At 41.5% G+C, this 19,220-nt stretch overlaps 1 protein-coding gene across 1 annotated transcript in view; it reads right to left on the bottom strand.

Moving 5' to 3' along the window:
* Positions 1-717: 717 nt before the first annotated feature.
* PARP15 (poly(ADP-ribose) polymerase family member 15) overlaps positions 718-19,220 on the bottom strand; it is a 32,244-nt gene continuing 13,741 nt past the window's right edge. Inside the window, 7 exon segments of the mRNA XM_090286957.1 lie at positions 718-1,447; positions 1,751-1,925; positions 8,737-8,870; positions 12,763-12,912; positions 12,999-13,205; positions 16,258-16,425; positions 17,673-17,735. Coding sequence (XP_090143083.1) covers positions 1,158-1,447; positions 1,751-1,925; positions 8,737-8,870; positions 12,763-12,912; positions 12,999-13,205; positions 16,258-16,425; positions 17,673-17,735 — 1,187 coding nt within the window. The 3' untranslated portion in view covers positions 718-1,157.

The following is a 19,220-nucleotide window of genomic DNA, read 5'->3' as shown; positions in this document are numbered from 1 at the left end:
TGCTAAGTGCTAGACATGGTCAAGCAGAAGCTTGAAGGCTTTTTGCCCTAGGAGTGAAAGATGGTAAAGGGAAAAAGGGAAGGGGAAGTGGGACTAGATGATCTCTAGTGTCTTTTTCACTGCTGACATATTATCAACTTATCATTCATGCTCTCATTTCTATGATCTCCAAGATGGTCCCCAATGATCCTTGCCTACTGGTGTCCATGTCTTGTTTCATTTCCTTCTACATTGAATGAGCTGACTCATGTAACCAATAGGATATTGTGGAAAGGATGGAGTATGACTTCAGAAGCTAGACTATAAAGACATAGTGACTTCTGCTTTCTCTTTCTTGAATTGCTCACTGTGGAGTAAGCCAGCTGCCATGTCATGAGGACACTAAAGCAGCTCTGCAGAGAGGTCCTCATGGACAAGAACTGAGGATTCCTGCCAACAACTGATAAAATCTTGCCAGCTATCTGAGTGACTCACCACAAAGCCGATCCTTCAGCCCCAGTGAAGCCATCAGATGACTGCATCCCAGCCAACATCTTCACTGCAACTTCATGATAAACCTTAAGTCAGAATGACTGAGCTAAGCCAGGACTGAATTCCTTACCCACAAAGCCACTAAGTTTGGCAGTAATCTACAATGTAGCATCAGATATCAGTACAAGACATTTTTTACCTGATTTGTCCCACAACAGATTTGACATAATATTCTTTGATTCAGTCATTTATTGTTAAAAAGTGTTTCTCAGGGAGACAGAATCCCCAGCTGTTACAGATGCATAATAGCAGTCCATTCATTTAACAGTATGGATTAGCTCCACACAGTTTGATATCTTAACATATTCCTTAAGAACAATGGCAACCTGGCTTTAGAGTAATTCATCTTATTTCTTTTCCAATAGAAAAAAAAGAAAGGTGCTCTTTGTTCTCCTGTGGGTTTGGTGTCTACAGTTGTAGTTATAATTGTGTCATTTACATTTTCAGCTTCCACCCATCAATATGCTCAGAAGAAAGGTATGCTACAAATTTCAAAAAAACATTTAAAGGGCTTTTTTCACCATTATAACACCCAACATGGAGATTTTTTAATCTATGTAAACAGGAGAAAGGCAAAAACAAAAACTATCAATTGTTCTTATAAATAGATGACTAAATCCTATGTTTTAACATCTGAAAGTTATGAGATATTCTGGGTAAGCCTGATAATCAAAAAATACCACAAATAGGTTTGGATGTTGTATATCATCTGTGACAGAGTCAAAGAGATCTGTGGAATTATAAGGGTTCTTTGATGGAGGGCTAATTAATCCTGCATGCCCAAGTGTGTAGACTCCTGTAAGTACTCGTACAACATAAATATGCTTCCTCCCGTTGCTGTCTGGTCTGGAGTATTTATCATTAGCAGAATAACTGGCATCAACAGCAAAATAAGTTCCTTTTCCATAGGCTTTACCTGTAAAGAGAAAGACAAAAATCTTACTAAGAATATAAAATTATCCCAGTGTGTAGAACCATGCCCAAACCTGACAAATGAAATTTCAGTGCAGTTCTTGATCACCAAAACCACTCTTCATCATTTCTAAAATTCACTCCATCTGTCCTCAGAAGGTTGCCAGTCTCCTTTTGGGTAAAGCAGAATGAGCTCTATCCTGACAATAGCAACATGGCTGCCATCTATGGCTGCTTGGGTATGAGTAGTCAACACTAGAACTTCCATTCTCCTCATTCTGATCAGTCAGATTACTCGCTTCCTTACCATTCTTTCCAGCATAACTACGATTAAAGCTGTGCTGATTGATGTATGGCACCGAGTCTGCATCTGTCCCATGGAAAAGGATTCTCTCATTATCTATATGGCCTTTCTTCATGTCCATGTGCTTTTTCTTTATCTGGTAGCTCTGCCAGAGAAATGCATTCTGTATCCTCTCAATCTGTAAATGACAAAGAGCAAAACACTTTGGAAGTTATCTTAGAGCTCAGTATAGTGTTTATTATGGCCTTTAAGCAATGTAGAGAAGGAAGAGAAGGAGAAGAAAATGCAAATAAATAGCAAATTCAGAGTAGGTAACAAGAGAAAAATTCTGAGATGTTCTAAATTGAATTACAGTGGGCTGGAGAGTGAGGGAAAGACAAAACAGCTAACAAGATTGCCCACATTCCTGAGAGTATGTTGGAACTGTGAATTAACTTCCAGGTGGCTATTTCTGAGATTATCTAAAAGAAAGAATAGTCAGGAATCATCAAACCCCAGAAGCCTATGCTTCTTGTTTGCACACAAACTTCCCAGACTGTTGCCCATCCCAGAACTAGACCCCCTTTGCCTTCTTTATCTACAGCCAACATAAACTCTTTCAAAACACTTACATCTTGTATGTAAACAAGGAACAAACTAACAGTAACAAGGGGGGAGGTGGGAGGGAGAGAAGGGGGTAAGGAGGGGAAGGATCTAGTCAAAAAACATGTATAAATGACCCACGGACATGGACAACTGGGTGGGGACTGACTGTGGGAGAAGGGGAGGGCAGGGTGTGGGGAAGCAAGAGGGGGAAAAAGTGGGACAACTGTCATGGAAAAACAAACAAACAAAATTTTAGCGGGGAAAAAAATGAAAATATAAAGAACAGAAATGCAAGTTCAGTGAATATTAGAAGGACAAGGATTTTCCTTCACACTGTATATTTTTCTCCCTATCTGAGCCCTCCAGAGTTTGGCATCCTAAAGAAGTAATGAGGGACTTCCGGCCAAGATGGAGGCTTAGACGGACACGCTAGGTCTCCCTCTACAACTATAGTGGAATACAACTACTTCAAAACAAAGGATAACTAGAAATTCCAGAAAATAAAGCTACACGGAAGCCCAACATATGAAGTTATAAACCAGCGGTGCCATTTGGGCAGGTAAGAGTTAAAGAAGGCAAAGCTGTTTGCGGAGCGGCGGGGCGGGGCGGCGAAAAATCCTGGAGGCAATCAAGCCCCTGGCGTGCGCGACTCCAATCAAGCCCCTGGCGTGCCCGACTCCGGCGCTGGGGAGCAGCCGCAGCATCGCCTTGAACAGTGAGGCCCAGGGGGGCGGGAGGACGGATCCCGGTCTCCTAGCTGAATAACTGTGTGAATCCATCTTGGACCCCCGCCCCCACAGAAAGCACCACAGGGCTGCGAAATAGGTCGCGGACGGGCAGGCGCCGGTGGTCGCTGATTTGTGACGCGTACGCAGGCACTGCCCCCTGCCCCCGACAGCCGGCCCAGGAAAACAAAACGCATCTGTCAAAATGTGGCAGACAAATATAGAGATCCCGGTGGCACAACTCACCAGACAGCAGATAGAGAACCTGACAGATGAACAGATAAGAAACCTGTCAGAGGCTCAGTTCTGGGCCATTGTTATCAGGTGGCTTACAGAATTCACAAAAGAGCAGGAAAAAGATATGAAAGAAGCGAAAAACTTTCATAACGAAAGGAACAAAACCACATACGAGACAGATGGTGAGGAATCCAGAGTCCATTTCAACAAACTGGAATATGGAGAAGGAACAAGCAGTCAACCAATGCAGCGAGAGGAAATGGCAAGCAACAATGAGAGGATCAGAAACCTCTGGGACAGCTATAAAAGGCCCAACATAAGAATCATTGGTTTGCCAGAGAATGAGGAAGATGAACTAGAACTTGAAAAATTGAGTGAAAATATAATAAAGGAGAACTTCCCAGACTTGGGGAAGGGAATAGACTTGCAGGTCCAGGAAGCAAGGAGAGTTCCCAAGAGACTGGACCCAGGGAGAACCACTCCAAGACACATTATAATCAAAATGTCAAAAATTAAAGATAAAGAGAGAATCTTAAAAGCAGCAAGAGAGAAGAAAAGAATTATGTACAAAGGGGTCCCAATTAGACTATCAGCTGACTTCTCAAGGGAAACCCTACAGGCAAGAAGGGACTGGCAAGAAATATTCAAAGTAATGAAAATCCAAAACCTACAACCACGAATACTCTATCCAGCGAAATTGTCATTCAGAATAGAAGGACAGAGAAAGTGTTTCCAGGACAAAATAAAACTGAAAGAGTTCATTAGATCCAAACCACTGTTATATGAGAAGTTAAAGGGACTGGTTTAAAAAACAGAAGCTAGGGAGATGAAACAAAGGCAAACGAAACAGGCAACGAGAGTGGAAAAGGAACTGTGGGTAAGGGAAACATAGTGGGGGGAGGCCAACAGGGAGGGGGAGTGGGGAGAGGGAGGGAGATGATATAGGAATTGGGGATCATGGTAGGAGGGAATGGAATAGACGGAGAGAGGTTGGGAGGAACTGTAAGCACAACTAATGGACATAATCTAAAAGGGGGGGACAACTGGAGGGAGGGGGCCACCGGGTGGAGGGGAGCAGAGGGAAGGGAAAGTGGCACAAATGTAATATTTTAATCAATAAAACACATTAAATCTGAAAAAAAAAAAAAGAAGTAATGACATAAGGTTCTTTGCACAAAACTAATAAGACCAGTTAATAGATTTTTTTTTTTTTTTGACCAAGACTTTGACTGGAATGTCATGCCTAAAGGAGACATGTTTGGGCTCCGGTTGTTACCAAAAGGCCCTGAGGAACTGGGATTGACTTTCGAAGGTAATAAAAGCCCACGAGATAAAAGGCCTGGTACCTTGGTTGGTTGTGCGGTCCACAGCCATCTTTCCAGGGAAGGAACGAAGGTTCTTTTCTTGAAAGATGGCTAGAAGGGACCTTAAGGCACAATGGAAAACCAGAAGGACTTGGAAAAGACAGGTGTTTACAGGCAAGGCTGAATGCCAGGTATGTGGCTCAGCTTCTGTGCCCTGAAGGGCAGACTGAAGGTCACCCTAAATATTCCCTGTGTAAGTTCCAGCAAAGCAGAACTAAAGATCATAAGTGATCATTTGCTGCTCTTGTTGTGTTTATGCAAATGAAGAGGATAAATTAAAAATGGACTTAATGCAGTCCCTTTAATGACAAGGAGGGTAATCTTAAGGAGAAAAATCGTGATTCAAGGAAAATCACAATGCTCAGTGGTAGACTATAAAGTAGTGCAGCTAATCGTCTTTAAAGTTTCTTTTCATTTAAAATATGTTTTCATTTGAAAGTTAAACTATGTCTTTGGTATCATCAAAGATGCTTAATTTACAGGCAAGAAGAATGTCAAATGCCTTGCAACTGGGTGTCTTTCCAATAAGACAGTCTTACAGATTTAGAGATTTGTTTGTTGGTTATGTTACATAAATTAACATGTGCTTTATGTTTTCAAAATGTGCTTTATGTTTTCAAAGGGCATAAGCCTATGATCTCATTACCTGAATGATTGTCTGTACCTATAGGCCTCACTTAATCATGCCTGCAGTGCTGCCTCCTGAGACTCAATGGTTTGGCTGAACTAAGTGGCTGGGTTGGTGAAGTATGGGATGGTCTGTGGGCTTCACTTTAAAACTGGTTTCTCTTTTCTATCCTAATGGCTTGCACAGAAAGAGCCCAGAGGTCTGAGAGGGGGGAAAGCTAAAATATTTCCCTCAGCCCAGACTCAGTATAATGGGCAAAAGGGTTTTGGACAGGTGAGATGTGCCTGGCACACCTTCCTACAAAGAAGCCCTTTTTTCCCCTAATGTGGGACATTAAAAAATTAATACCTGCCTTTTGTCATCTAGTGGTTATGGATTGAACGATGTCTTTTAACCCTGTTGCCAAATCTGTTGCCCCCAGAATACAACAAGGATGCCAGCCTGTTAAACCAAGCACGCCATTGTCCGGGGACAGCCAACTGACCTGGAGTCTGCATGATCCTTCCCCATGTGGGAAGGTCACCCTCCCCTCCACACTCCCACTCTTATTAGGGATTTCTTGACCCAAGGGTAGGTAGGACGACGACCATGTCCAGCTTGCAGCAGCTAGAGAAGCTCGAGACCTTCACCCATTGTTTTATAAGATTATAAAGGGTCTTAAGTCTGAGATTGAGGGATTGTTATTTTTTATTGATAAAATAATTAATTACTTATTTATTTATTTTAAAAAAAGGGGGAAGAATATATGAAAAGGCGAAGCGGGAGAGCTTGTATGTATGACCCACAGGCATGGACTTGGGGGAGGGGATTGCTGGGGGAGGAGGGTGCTGAGCAGAGGGAAGCAAAAGGGGAAAAACTGGAATTATTGTAACAATATAATCAATAAAATATACTTAAAGAAAAAACAAACAAACAAACAAAAAAAAACATTTACATCTTCCTCTCCCTACTCGATGTATAACGCTGGCCAACTCCAGGATGGCAGATATTTTGCCTTTTTCACCTGGCACTGCTAATGGAAGTTTAGACTTTATGCCCTAGGTCCTGGTCTTTTTTCTTGTTAGCAATGTCCCAGTAAAACCCTTTCTTTTCAAAAATTTTCAACTGTGGAAGTTAAAAATTTTGTTTAACAGTAGCTTTTTGCCTTTAGAAAAAGGGTCTATATATTATAATAGTGCTTATTATGATCTATTTTACATAAGTTTATAATTTATATAAAAATGTTTACCTATATTTATTCCTGGAATTCCTGGAAATTTATTGACATTCAAAATTCCAACTCAAAAATTTGTAATCATTTAATAATTATTTCCTTAACTCCTTCTGGTCTCCCAATCATAGTTCTTTCTGCATTGCTCCAATTATGGTCACAACCCACTTCATAACTGCCTAATTTAATGACTATTGCTTTCCAGAAATCTCAATAGTATTTCAAACCTTACACCATCCCCTCCTCAAAACTTCATCTTTCTTTAACTTTTTTCACAAAATCATTCTCTAGAAAATAAATTTAACAAGCATTCATTAATAATCTATTAAACACCTAGTATGAATCAAGCACTGTGTTAGGTCTCTGCCCTCACGACACTTTCAGTTTAGTGGGGGAGAAAGACAAGAAGTGGTAAGAAATGGGTTAGGAGAACATACACAGAGTATGAAAGCACCAGAAAGGGATCCAGATAATCCACGTCTAGGAAGAGAGATCTGAGCAAATGATGTCCTAGAAACAAAGGCAGAAGAAAGGCTGAAGAAGAAGGGAGTGGATAGCTGTAGCAGACAGTGAGGAGAAGCCAAGTGATAAAAGCAGGAGGGAAAGTTGTTCTGCTGAGAGTGACGGAGGCCTCAAGGAGAGTGATGAAGGTCTGGAGTAGGGAATGCATGAGGGAGGTAACTGGAGCAAGCAAGGAAGGACTGCAGGTACTTGGAGTGCCCAGCTGAATTGGAGACCATGAATTAGTAACGATTTTATCTAGCAGCTGCGGGAGAAAAGGTAGATTATGGAATTAATCCAAAGTTGAGATTTTTCAAAATGGGTATGATAGGACAAGAGCCAAGACTGTTGCAGATATTGGGTAAACATAACTGAAATGAGGTTTCAGTACTCTCAACAGCTTTTAACATAATGATGCATCTCCTCCTTTAAGTCCTGTGCTTTCCAGAGTCTCTCTTTTCTAATTATACTTCTTTCTCAGGAATTTTTATTTCTATCTTCAATAGGTGTTGCGTCCTACAGTATACTAAGTACTGGGAATGTAGAGATGAGTAGGAGGTGATTCCTACTTTGAGAAGTCGGCTGTCACCCTGGCCAGTGTGGCTCAGTTGGTTGGAGCATTGTCCCATAGACCAAAAGGTTACGGGTTCGATTCCAAGTCAGGGCACATACCCAGGTTGCAGGTTCAATCCTTTGTCAGGGTGCTTATGAGAAGGCAACCAATCAATGTTTCTCTCTCACACTGACCTCTCTTTCTCTCTCCCTTTTCCCCTTTCCCTCACCCACCCCTTCCTCTCTATCTGAAAGCAATTAAAAAATGTCCTCTGATGAGAATTTTTTTAAAAAGTCCACTGTCAAATAGGAGAGCCAGACATGCGAAAGGTTACCAAAACATGATTTCAGAAGTGCTCTAATATAGTTAAATACACATATTTATGGAAGCATCAGCTAGACTTAAAAATAGTAGAATGCCACACCCTGCTCTGATATCTATGGTATGATAAGGACCGTCTAACAAACTGGCTAATATTTTTATGCAGCAGAGAGGATGGACATTGCGGAATATCTGAACATGCATTCTACTTCATCCCCATTGTGGAGCAACTTCTGGTTTGGGTGGAGTTGGCCCTCCTTATAGTTCTAGGATGGAGCCTAATTGGGTTAAATAAATTGCATGATGGGATCCAATAGCCCAGGTCCAAGCCAATCAGCAGATGGCACCCCCCTGACACAGACTGGTTAGAGTGGTCCACTCAACACAAAACTCTTATCTATTCATTCTTTTCTACAGAATGTGAAGGGGTGAAGTGAGACTCTCTGATTGCCGACAGCTGCCATCCTATAATCACAAGACAGTCCAGCCTTCAAAAGAAGCTGACACCAAATCCAGAGAATCTGGATCCATGGCATCATCAAGCCATTGGATCAAACTGCTCCAAACACCATCCTACTCCTGAACTTTCCATTAAGTTCCAATACATTTCTTCTTTTTAATCAGTTTCAGTAGGTTTATGAATTGTAAATTAAGTGTCCAAACACATACATGTGCCTTTGGGGAGTTCTCCTTCATTACTGCTAATGAATAAATCAGGAGATTGGGAGTCTATGGAGCTCGAGTCAGTCTAACTAAAGTGAATATAATAAGGTATAAAAGAAGAAAGAGTGTTGTTTTTAAAAAAAGAGCTTTCATGTTAGTTCTTCAATATTTAAAAGAAGTGAATTTTAAAATGCAATATTACCTTCTCTATTCCATAGGAAAGACAAGTCTGAGAGAACTTGTCCTTCACAGTGTCATATTCTGACTGTCCAGGTTGTAACTGGATCACACAAAACAGCTGCTGATTCATGCCAGTCCAGTGTTCAGGAATATCACCTGGGAAGTTAGCATTTAGTGAAAACATGACATTCATTACCAGCGATCTCTGAAAATCAAGGCGTTTTTTTATGCTCTTTTTCTCATTCATCTAATCCTGGTCTTTGGTTGCGGCGGGGGGAACTACACATTCTGCTATCCTGACTTTGATTAACACAGATGAAGTGAACAATTCTGACATTAATACAACATAGGTTAATTAATGGTTTAGCTAAAATATTTAAACTTAGATTTAGTATAGCTTGAAATTATAATTTCCCAGGAAGTTCTATGCAGTTAATTCCATAAGAAACTGATATGTAAACATGAAAGCTAATTTATTGATGTTTTCACTTTTTTTTTCACTTTCATCAGTTCTATTTAGTATGGTTCTTCATTATTTTTCTTTTACAACTTGATAACCCTGCTAAAGATATTTAAAGCGCATTGTTTTATGTCCCATCTTCCATGCTAAGTAAATACTACATAAAGAAAATAATGGTAGTGCTAAAAGAATGCTTTCATATAAAGTGGTGATGCTCAAAGTTTTTCTTTGCTTTCCATTGGTTTCCAGAAACGTCAAACACTGAGGCTACACATCACCTTCCTGAGATGGCATGACTAGCAGTAATATGGACAGATTGTATTAGAGAAGATAATGCCACAATATCACAGAAAAAGACCAAATGATTTCTCCTTACAAACAAAGCCACAATTTACCCATTTTTAGTGAAGGATATATGGGGCCTGAGAGAGGCATCCCAGGCACTCCCTTCTTGTTTAGCAAGTCCATTCGGGGAATGAAATTTTAGTGACAAAAGAAGCATCTAACCTAATCTGGAAGGTCTTTTTAAATTCCATTTTCAAAGCGTTTTTCTGCAGAAGTTTCCCATGGTAGGGTGTATAGTTTCTGCAAATTAAGTTCTTTTCTTTTCCACTGCTTACAGAACTTTTGGCCTAATCATTTCTAGTCCTAGGCATTCAAGTCCTCTTGGACTTGCTCCTTTCTTTTTCTGAAAACATCAGGCAAAACTGGCAAGTAAGTGAAGTGTTTGTCTCTTTGGGCCCTCTCTTCCTTTCATGCCAAGAGGTTGCAGAGCAGAAAACTACCAGCACTTGGAGTCAGAAGACCTGACAAGCCTCAACCTGTGACAGCCATAGGAGTCTTCAATTCCTCATCTGTAAACTGGAAATGATAAGATCTGCTCTCTTCACTATCTCATGGGCTTGTTACAAGTTAAAATAGAGTAAGAGGCATTAAATCACTTCAAGGAATGTCAAGTCCTTTATAAACACATGGTTATTATTCTTTAAAAAAAAAATGATTAGGCATGATCTTTTCTACATCCCAGAGGTATGTGTACTTAAAAGAGGAGTAAAGGATAAAGCCAAGGGTATTTTCTTGAGAGAAAGGACTTTTAAATCACTCCTTTAAGCCACACCAAACTGTGTTACCTACTCTACCCGTGGACAAAAGGTGTCTGTGGGTAAACAGTTTAAGGATAAGGAAATTTAGTCCCTAGAAAGCTGAATACACAAGCATTTCACATTATATGGAAGGCCACCATCAAAGTAAGGAAGAGAACCACATTCTGTTGTTGGGTAGCCCAAGTGCTTCATATAAAACAACGTAATAGCCACCTTTCTTTAAGAGGTTACTTGGCACTTTCTTGAGCCTTTTTCTTTTTTTTTTTTTTTTTTTTAATTTTTTTATTTTGGTTTTTCAATTACAGTTGTCCCCTTTTCCCCCAATTTCTCTCCCCCACCCAACCCACCCCCTCTCCCGCAATCATATCCCTCCCCTTGAGCCTTTTTCTTATAAGGATGAATGTCCCTCTCCTTTCCCATTCCTGGTGTCAAAGATAAAGGCCCTTCTACACCCCTCCTTACACACTCTGCCTCAGTCTCCCTTCCGCATGCAGAGGTGGGATTAAACACCAAGAATCCTGGCTCTGCCTTCAGTCTTCACTCTCTTCACCCTTCACACTCTCCACAGAGTATACAATCCATGCTCAACTCCCACCTTCTTACATGACTCCCAAATATATATCTCTAGTGTCTGATATACAGTCGGTGCTCAGTAATGCCCTTGGAATCAATGAATAACTTTAACATACACCAGAAAAGTAATTGTGTATCATCTGCTCAAACGAAACTCAAAGCTATCCTGTTTAAGTTCTCTTTCAAAGAAGTCCATGTGATAAATTCTCAATAAATTGAAGTTTATCTTTGCCAACAAAGTTCCTTTCTATCTGACATTTTATCTGTATTATTCCCATTATCTAACAACAAAGATTATGTAAGGCAGTTTTGTTATTTTTGTCTTTGCCTCAAGTACCCTATGGTCGCTTGCCTGCTTATTTTAGCCATATTTTGTTTCTTTCTCCAAAGTTCCTGTTTTATTATATAAATTTCATAAGTCAATTTAAATTATCGGTGAACGAGTTTAACTTTATTTTTTCCTTTACTAATAGTGACTTATTGCTCTTATATTTAAATAAAAATTTTCCTCTGCAAAGACCAAGTTAAAAAAATGTTCCTTGCCCTGGCTGGTGTGGCTCAATGAATTGAGCACCGGACCGCAAACCAAAAGGTTGCCAGTTCCATTCCCAGTCAGGAGACATGACTGGGTTGTGGGCCAGGTCCCCAGTTCGGGGTGCTCGAGAGCCAACAACACAGTGATGTTTCTCTCCCTTTCTTCCTCCCTCCCTTCCCCTTTCTCTAAATAAATAAATAAATAAATAAATAAATAAATAAAACCAAACTTCTTTTAAAAAAAATGTTTTTATAAATCCCTAGATATCATACTATAGTATATATGTATTATTTTTAACTCTCTGGTATCCTTTCCCCCTTTTTCTGGTAAAAGCACCCTGAATTTCCTTTGGAGGACAATTCCCTTGCTTTATATAGTGATCCCCTCCAGTTCAAGTGTAGAGCCTATGACTCTGGCTTGGCCAATTAGTGTAATTCTGCAAAGATGACCTAAGTTGGTCCTATCAGAAGGAAGCTTAGGCCTTATAATGGCACTTCTGTTCCCAGGCATCAGGCTCCTGATAGGATATATTGCTACTGGATACTCTCATCCTATCAGACCTGACCATACAAGGTATGGACCTAAAGCTGTGAGCAGCCATCTTTTGATATGTGAAGCCTTATAATCAGAAGAGAATGAGAGATGAAGAAAGTGAGTCCAGATGATATCATATGAACACCTGGATCAAACTGGACCTGAAGCCAAGTATGTCTGGACTTTATAGACAAGTGAGACAATGACCTCTATTTTTTTGCTTAAAGTAGTTTAAACTGGATTTTCTATTACTTGCTACTGCAAGAGTCTTAACAGATCCAACTATTATTTTTATTTATTTTGTGTGTGTTCATGGAGCTCTTACACATACTGTGTGTTGTAGCACACTGAGAATAGTTGTCAAGAAATAAATGTAGGGAAAAATGAAATCCCTGCTGGCAGACAACAATTTTCAGTTTTGAAAGGCAGCTGGTGACAGGTATGCCTCACTACCAGTAAAACCCACAGTGCCTTCTGGTAAGTTCTCAAAATGGGTAAAAATAGTGATTGGAAGAGGAGCACTATCGGAATAACTTGCACTTCAAGTTATTTTAACAGCAGTACAAAAGCTAGATGAGAGGAGCAGGTCGATACAGATTCTTTCACACCAGGAATCTGTCTGCTCATGAAGTAATACAATCAGATGATCCTGGCCACTCTTCTCTTGTATATGCTTCTGTACTCAGACTAACTTGCCTAGAGATGGATGATCAATAAACCAGCACTGATCAGCTAGTTCATAGCTATAAGGGGCACCAAGTGTCAATACCAATCAATAAGGGGGAAAAATGAGATCATTGGCTTGGATTTTCAAAGTCTATTCCCCTGTTTCTACTTTCTCACCACCTCTCTCTTCTTCCTGTTTATTTGTTATTCCTGCTTCCCAGGCATGATTTTGTCCCTTGGAAGAACAATCAGTTGATAGGAGACTGTGTTCCATAGTTCTTGTTCTTTTCCCATATATTACAGGAGGTTGTCTGCAAAGTCCTGAAACTGACAAAAACAGTGAGCATTCACATATAAACACTTTCTAAGTTAATATCAGAGGTAACCACATGATTTTTAGAAGAACATCTTACATGCAGTTTTGGGGAATGTAGACTGAAAGGTGGGTGATGTGGCTATTTCTCTTTTCTTCATGCTGTCATAGAATATATTTAGCAGCTCAGTTACAAAGAGGACAACTTTAACTTTTTTTATTGATGGAGTAGAATGTTTCCATGTGAAGTCTACAATAGCATTGATTATGTCATCAGCAACTCTAATTGGGTTTTTCCCAGCATTTCCTGAAAAAAAAATTTTTTTTTAAGTGAAAAAAAGTTTCAGCTGGTTTGGTCATATGCCCAGATTTGGAAAATGCAGTTCTTGGTGCTGAGAAAGAGGAGAGCAGCACCTAAAAGCCAGACACTGAACTAGCACCCACAGCTGGATCTTGGTGTTCTCCAGCTGAATACGAACAATTTTACAGAACATCATCAAATATACCCACTCTCTAACTGTGATGAATTAAGCCCAAACTAACCACTGCATAATCATGTCTGACCACAGACAAAAATATGAACACTACCCATACCACATAAATGGCTAAACACTCCCCATCTTGACTAATATGAGCAATCGTTGCTTCATTACCAATCACTGCTTTCGCTACACTCTTTTCTTCTAGATACCCAATCATAGAATTACATCTGCTTCCTGAAAGTATCCAGTCCAGAGCTAAGCCCAACTTACTTATGACTGCCAGAAAATCACCTAGCACAAGCTCAAATCTATTAATAAGTCCTTTCTAATAACCTTTTGATGATATGCTACATAGTTCCCCATAGTGTGTGTTTCCAGTGGTCTTTGGCTGAAGGACATTGGAAGTGCAAGAAAGAACATGTGATTTGGATGCAGAAGATCTGGGTTTATGTCCTGGCTCTCCATTGATTAGCTGCGTGATCTTAGATAAGTTGTTTGACCTCTCTTCTATTAGTTTGCTAGGGCTGCCAGGATAAGGTGCCAAGGACTGGTGGCTTAAGCAACAAAAATTAGTTGTCTTAAAATTCTGGAGGCGAAAGGTCTGAGATCATGGTGTTGGAAAGATTAGTTTCTTCTGAGGCCTCTCTTCTAGTAGATGGCCATTTTCTCTCTGTGTCTTCACCTGGTCTTTTCTCTGTCCTGCTCTCCTCTTCTAACAAGGACATGGGTGATATTGGATTAGGGACCACTATAATAACCCCATTTTAACTTAATTGCCTCTTCAAAGGCTGTATCTCGAAATACAGTCACATTTTGAAGTTCTAGAAGTTAAGACTTCAACATATAAATTTTGGGGTTCACAGCTCAGTCCATAACACCTCTAAACTTCAGGTTAGTTATAAAATTAACCCTGGCTGGTTTGGCTCAGTGGATTGAGCGTTGGCCTGCGAGCTAAGTGTCGCTGGTTCGATCTTCCAGTCAGGGCACATCAGAGAAGGAAAACTCTGACTCCAAAAAACCTCCGCTGCCTTGCGGCATACCTCTTCAGGGGAAAGGCTAAGGGAGTAAACCCTGACAGAAAATCCGGAGCTGGAGTCCCTAAGGCGGTTTGACGTTGTAGTCAACACCGGCAACTCCTGCGGCGCACCTGAAGCCAAGCTGTATTGACTCCGTCTTTCCCTTGGACCCTTCAGCTGCGAAGAGAGGGGGGGTCTGCTGCATGGGCAACAGCAGACCCTCCATATCACCCTGCCCAGGCTCTGTAGCTTCAGCTTCACTGGAGAGGACACTCCAGCGTCATCACAAGATGTCGATTCAACACGGGAGGAGACAGATACCGTGTCACTCCCGAGTCGGACTGCACAACCATTCTCGGCGGTGCAGATAGACTCTTAAGAAGCTACACCATCGTCTCTCGAGACGGACGGCTGCCGACGACGAGTTATAAAATTGGGGTAATTATAGAAGGTAATAGATAATAGAAGAATATGGTTGCTAAGAATATAATAATTAAGAGCATAATGGTAAAAATAAAACACACAATGTAAAAAAAAGTAATAGTCGAAATGTGTAGTCCAGGCTGCCTGGGTTTGAACCTAGTTATGCTGTTTACTAGCTGTTTGACCTTATGCTTTAATACCTTAAGTTCTTATCTACAAACTGGGGAAAGTAATAATCAAGGCTGGGTCCAGGTTTTGTAGGGCTTGAAATGTGTACATCTCAGAAAAAGATTATAAAATTACAAATATAAAATTATGATAAAAGTGAATAGTTAGAATCAGAAAGAGAAAATCACAACAAAGTAGACACTTCTAAATGCTAAAAATCAAGTTATTTTAGCTGTATTCCAAAAATGCTTGCAGCCACTCCAACACTTAGTGGCAGGGGAATACTGAGAAGTCAACGTAGGAAGTAACAGTGGTTTTAAACCATGTCACTTTGTAAGTTTTACTAAATCATTTAATCATGTGAAGGCATAACTAGGGTCCTTCTGCGGGCTTTTTAAAAGGCCCATGTAATTGGATGTGAATGAATCAGGTAGTGGGTTATTTACTTCATCTTCAACTAAAAGTGAATGATTGTATGATATGATAGAGATGGTGGAGAAAGTGTTCCTAGAAACTGGGTAGAACAAACCTGGGCTTGTTGGTTAAGGATAGAGACTGCATCTTGCTCTGATTTTATCCCCAGGGCTTGTACAGGGCCTACAAAAGACTTCAGTCTAATGAATGCACAAGTAAGGAGCCAGTTGGAAACAGTAAACCAGATGGGAGAGGTCTTAAGGGTTTGGAAACTAAAAGGAAGGCTGAAACTGAGCAATCCCCTGGAAGAAGATTTAATAGGACCTGCTGACTATGGGGGTCTGGGACACAAAAAAGCAATTGGGGGTGGGGTGGGCAGGAAAGCTGGGAGCATTATGGAACCACTGAAGGAAGAAACTAGAAAACGAGACAACTCAAGGGACAGTGATGAATTTGGATTGTGATACAATTAGGTTTCTGGTGACAGAGAAATCTCGCAGAGGAGATCCTGGAGAAGGCTAAAAATGCTGAGTTGGGAATCAGTGGAGAAATGGTAATTTCTATAATGAGAGCAAATGAATCCCCCAAAGGTGGGGGGAAACAAAAAAGAACAGTGAGAAAACCATGAAGTTAAGATCCAAACACGGAAAGATACTTAGGAGATCTAAAATAAAGAAAAAAAATGGATGAAAGAGGTACAGGCCCCATGGATGGCCCTGAAAGGGTCTGAAAGGTTGCCCATTCTCTAATGTACCTCACTGTCACTTTCTGGACTCAGCACGGAGTTCATTAAGAGCGAGACTGTCTAAAGGAATCTGGGTTATTTCAAATCTTTGAGTGGGGAAAGGCTGCAAACCTGTTCCGATGGCGGGAAGGGAAACAGATGTGTATTTCCTCTGTTCACACTCATCTAGGACGCTGGAAACTGATTTCCTGACATCATTATCCCCAAGAACATGAATTATTCTCTTGCACATTAAGTAGCCACCTTGTGTGACTATATAATCTCTGTGAAGCTGTGTCGATGAAAGAAAAAAAGGAAGAAAAGGAAACACCCAGTGTTACTTACGGGAAGCAACACTGATTACTGAGAAATGAAAATAGCTGACATCAGAAAAAGCCGTGAAGACTCCTGACCAAGTCCAGTCTCCCTGATCTAGCTGTTTTCACTCAGTGAGACTGTGATAGGCTCATTTCCTTTACAATCCAGATTCTACATTGTTGAATATTTTGGTCGCTCTTCAAAATGCGATGTTTCTAGTTAGTTAATCACAAAACACTAAGCCAACCCTGGGGTCTATACTTATTTCCTTGTTCCTTGATCTTTCTACCTAAATTCAGCTATGCAACTGCAGTCAATCACACACTCTTTCCACTGTTCCACTTGTAACACTCCGTAAAACTCACTCCTGCCCACAATCTCTCAGGAGTTCTTGCTCCACTGTACTACTCCATCCATTTTTTTCCTTTGGCTATTCCTGGCTTGTGTCCTTTATAATATACTGGTAAATGTAAGAGAAGTTTTTATTGAGTTCTGTGTGTTGTTCTAGTAGATTGTTGAACCAGAGAAGAGGAGTTACTGGGAACCTCTGAATTTCTAGCCAGCAGCCAGAAATACAGGTAGCCCCTGGGACTGAAAACTGGCATTTGAAGTGGGACCAGTCTTATGGGACTAAGACCTTTAACTTGTGGGATCTGGTGCTAACTCCAGGTAGATAGTGTCAGAACTGGAAAATTGGTTGGTGTCAGAAAACACCTCAGAGCTGCACAGACTCCCGCCTTCATCCATAAAAGGAGAAGTCAGCTACGTGGTGCGCTGTATGAAGCAGAACAAGATTGGGGAAAGTAAAAGGGTAATTTGGACATCACTTTATAGCTTACAAAGCTTTCTTTTATATTCATTGTTCCTTCTCAGACTCACAACCACATGTGGGACAGCCATTACCATACTCTTCACCAGTCTTATGGGTAAGAGAAGCAATGTTCTTAGAGGTTAGATGATAAGCCTGGGACCCCTCAGCATGTGGTGGAGCCTGGATTATTAGGACCCAGGCATGGATTCTTTTTAATTCTCAGGAAGAAACAGATGGGATAGGGGGATAAAGCACCCCTCCCCCCTGCCACCATGACATATACCACTTGTGCCTGCTCTCCCAGTGGACCAACCATCTTCCAAAGCACTCATCACTTACTCCCCCATGGATCCTCTCATGGTATTCTCAGCTCTCTAATTTTCAATAGGTTGTAGGCAAAAGCAACACATGACCATACCTAGTACAGCACATTCATCTTCCACAGCTTGTCCAGCACCTTCTAAAATTGCTTTTGACACCCCTACGGAAGATGTTAATGATATAAAGCATCTGTTAAAATTCATTAAGGGCTATAGCTTTTGTACATTAGACTTCTGTTCAGCTCACCCTTTGCGTTACCCAATGATGCCACCTCCCTCAAAAATCACCTTTTTTATATAGCAACCTTCATTTAATGGCTAATGAATAAACAATCTGATCGACAGCATGATGGCACTGCCCAATAGCTGAAGTCTCCAGTGTCTGCAGCTATCTCACCTCGATTTGGACTGGGATATTGTTGCAGTTAAGTTTTGTTTTGTTTTGTTTTGTTGCATTCTATGCTTATTATTTTACAAAACTGAATAAAAATATAAAATAAAAGTTTTGATACAAATGAGAAGCATGGATTTCAAAACTATAATACAACAGCACTGGGACTCTGGGTAGACGCGGGAAGCAAGGGTCTGCAGGCGGGCAAGAGCAACCCGGGCGAATACTTTGCCGACGACGCTGAGGAGAGAGGTGCCCCGGTAGTTGTTGCAGTTGCTGCGGTCTCCTTTGTTCTTGTACACGGTGATAATGTTGGCGTCTCTCATATCCTGGGGGATGTAACCCTCCTTCCAGCAGAGACAGAGTAGATGGTGGAGCGGCTGTAGCAGGACTGGTTTCCCGCTCTTTAGGATTTCTGGAGGGATTCCGTCGCTTCCTGGTGCTTTCCCGCAAGCGAGGCGGTCGATGGCTTTGCCGAGCTCTGCCGCAGTAGGTGGGGTGTCTAGCTCCTCCATGACTGGTAGGTCTGGGATGGCGTTAAGAGCAGTGTCTGTTACGGTGTTCCTCGTCGCGTACAGCTCGAGGTAGTGCTTGGTCCACCGCCGCATTTGCTGTTCCTGGTCAGTGATGACCTCACCTGTCTTGGACTTAAGGGGGGCGATCTTGGAGGGGATTGGGCCTGTTGCCTTCTTGATAACCTCATACATTCCTCGTGCGTTGCCTATATCGGTGGCTTCCTGGATGCTTCTGCACAGGTTTAGCCAATAGGTGTTGGCACAGTGGCGGGCGGTCTTCTGGACTTTGTTCCTGGCAGCCCGTAGAGCTTGAAGTGTACTGGGAGTGGGCGTGGCCTTGTAAGCCAGTAGGGCCTTCCTCTTAGCCTCGATCACGGGTTCCATTTCTTCCCAGTGAGCCTCGTACCAGTCAGCGTTCTTCCGCTCTTTCTTCCCGTAAGCAATAATGGTGGAGTTGTATATGACGTCGCGGAGACATGACCAATTGGATTCGATAATGTCGTCTGCTGCCATTCCCTCGCCGAGTGCATCTTCCATCCTGTTGATGAATTGCTGGGTCTTAACTGGGTTGCTGGCACAACTGGTGTTGATGCGTGGGCGACCCTTCATCTTGGAGTGGTGCAACCTCTTCGGCATTATGCGCACCTTGCTTACCACGAGGGCATGGTCCGTGTCGCAGTCTGCACTGTGGTAGCTGTGGGTGAGGAGGGTGCTGCCAATATCCGTTCTTCTGGAGATGA

Source organism: Furipterus horrens, unplaced genomic scaffold (assembly GCF_987537825.1).
Source record: "Furipterus horrens unplaced genomic scaffold, mFurHor1.1.pri manual_scaffold_1, whole genome shotgun sequence".
Lineage (NCBI taxonomy): Eukaryota > Metazoa > Chordata > Mammalia > Chiroptera > Furipteridae > Furipterus > Furipterus horrens.
The sequence above is the reverse complement of the archived record's forward strand: the minus strand, read 5'-3'. Positions and strand labels throughout refer to the sequence as shown.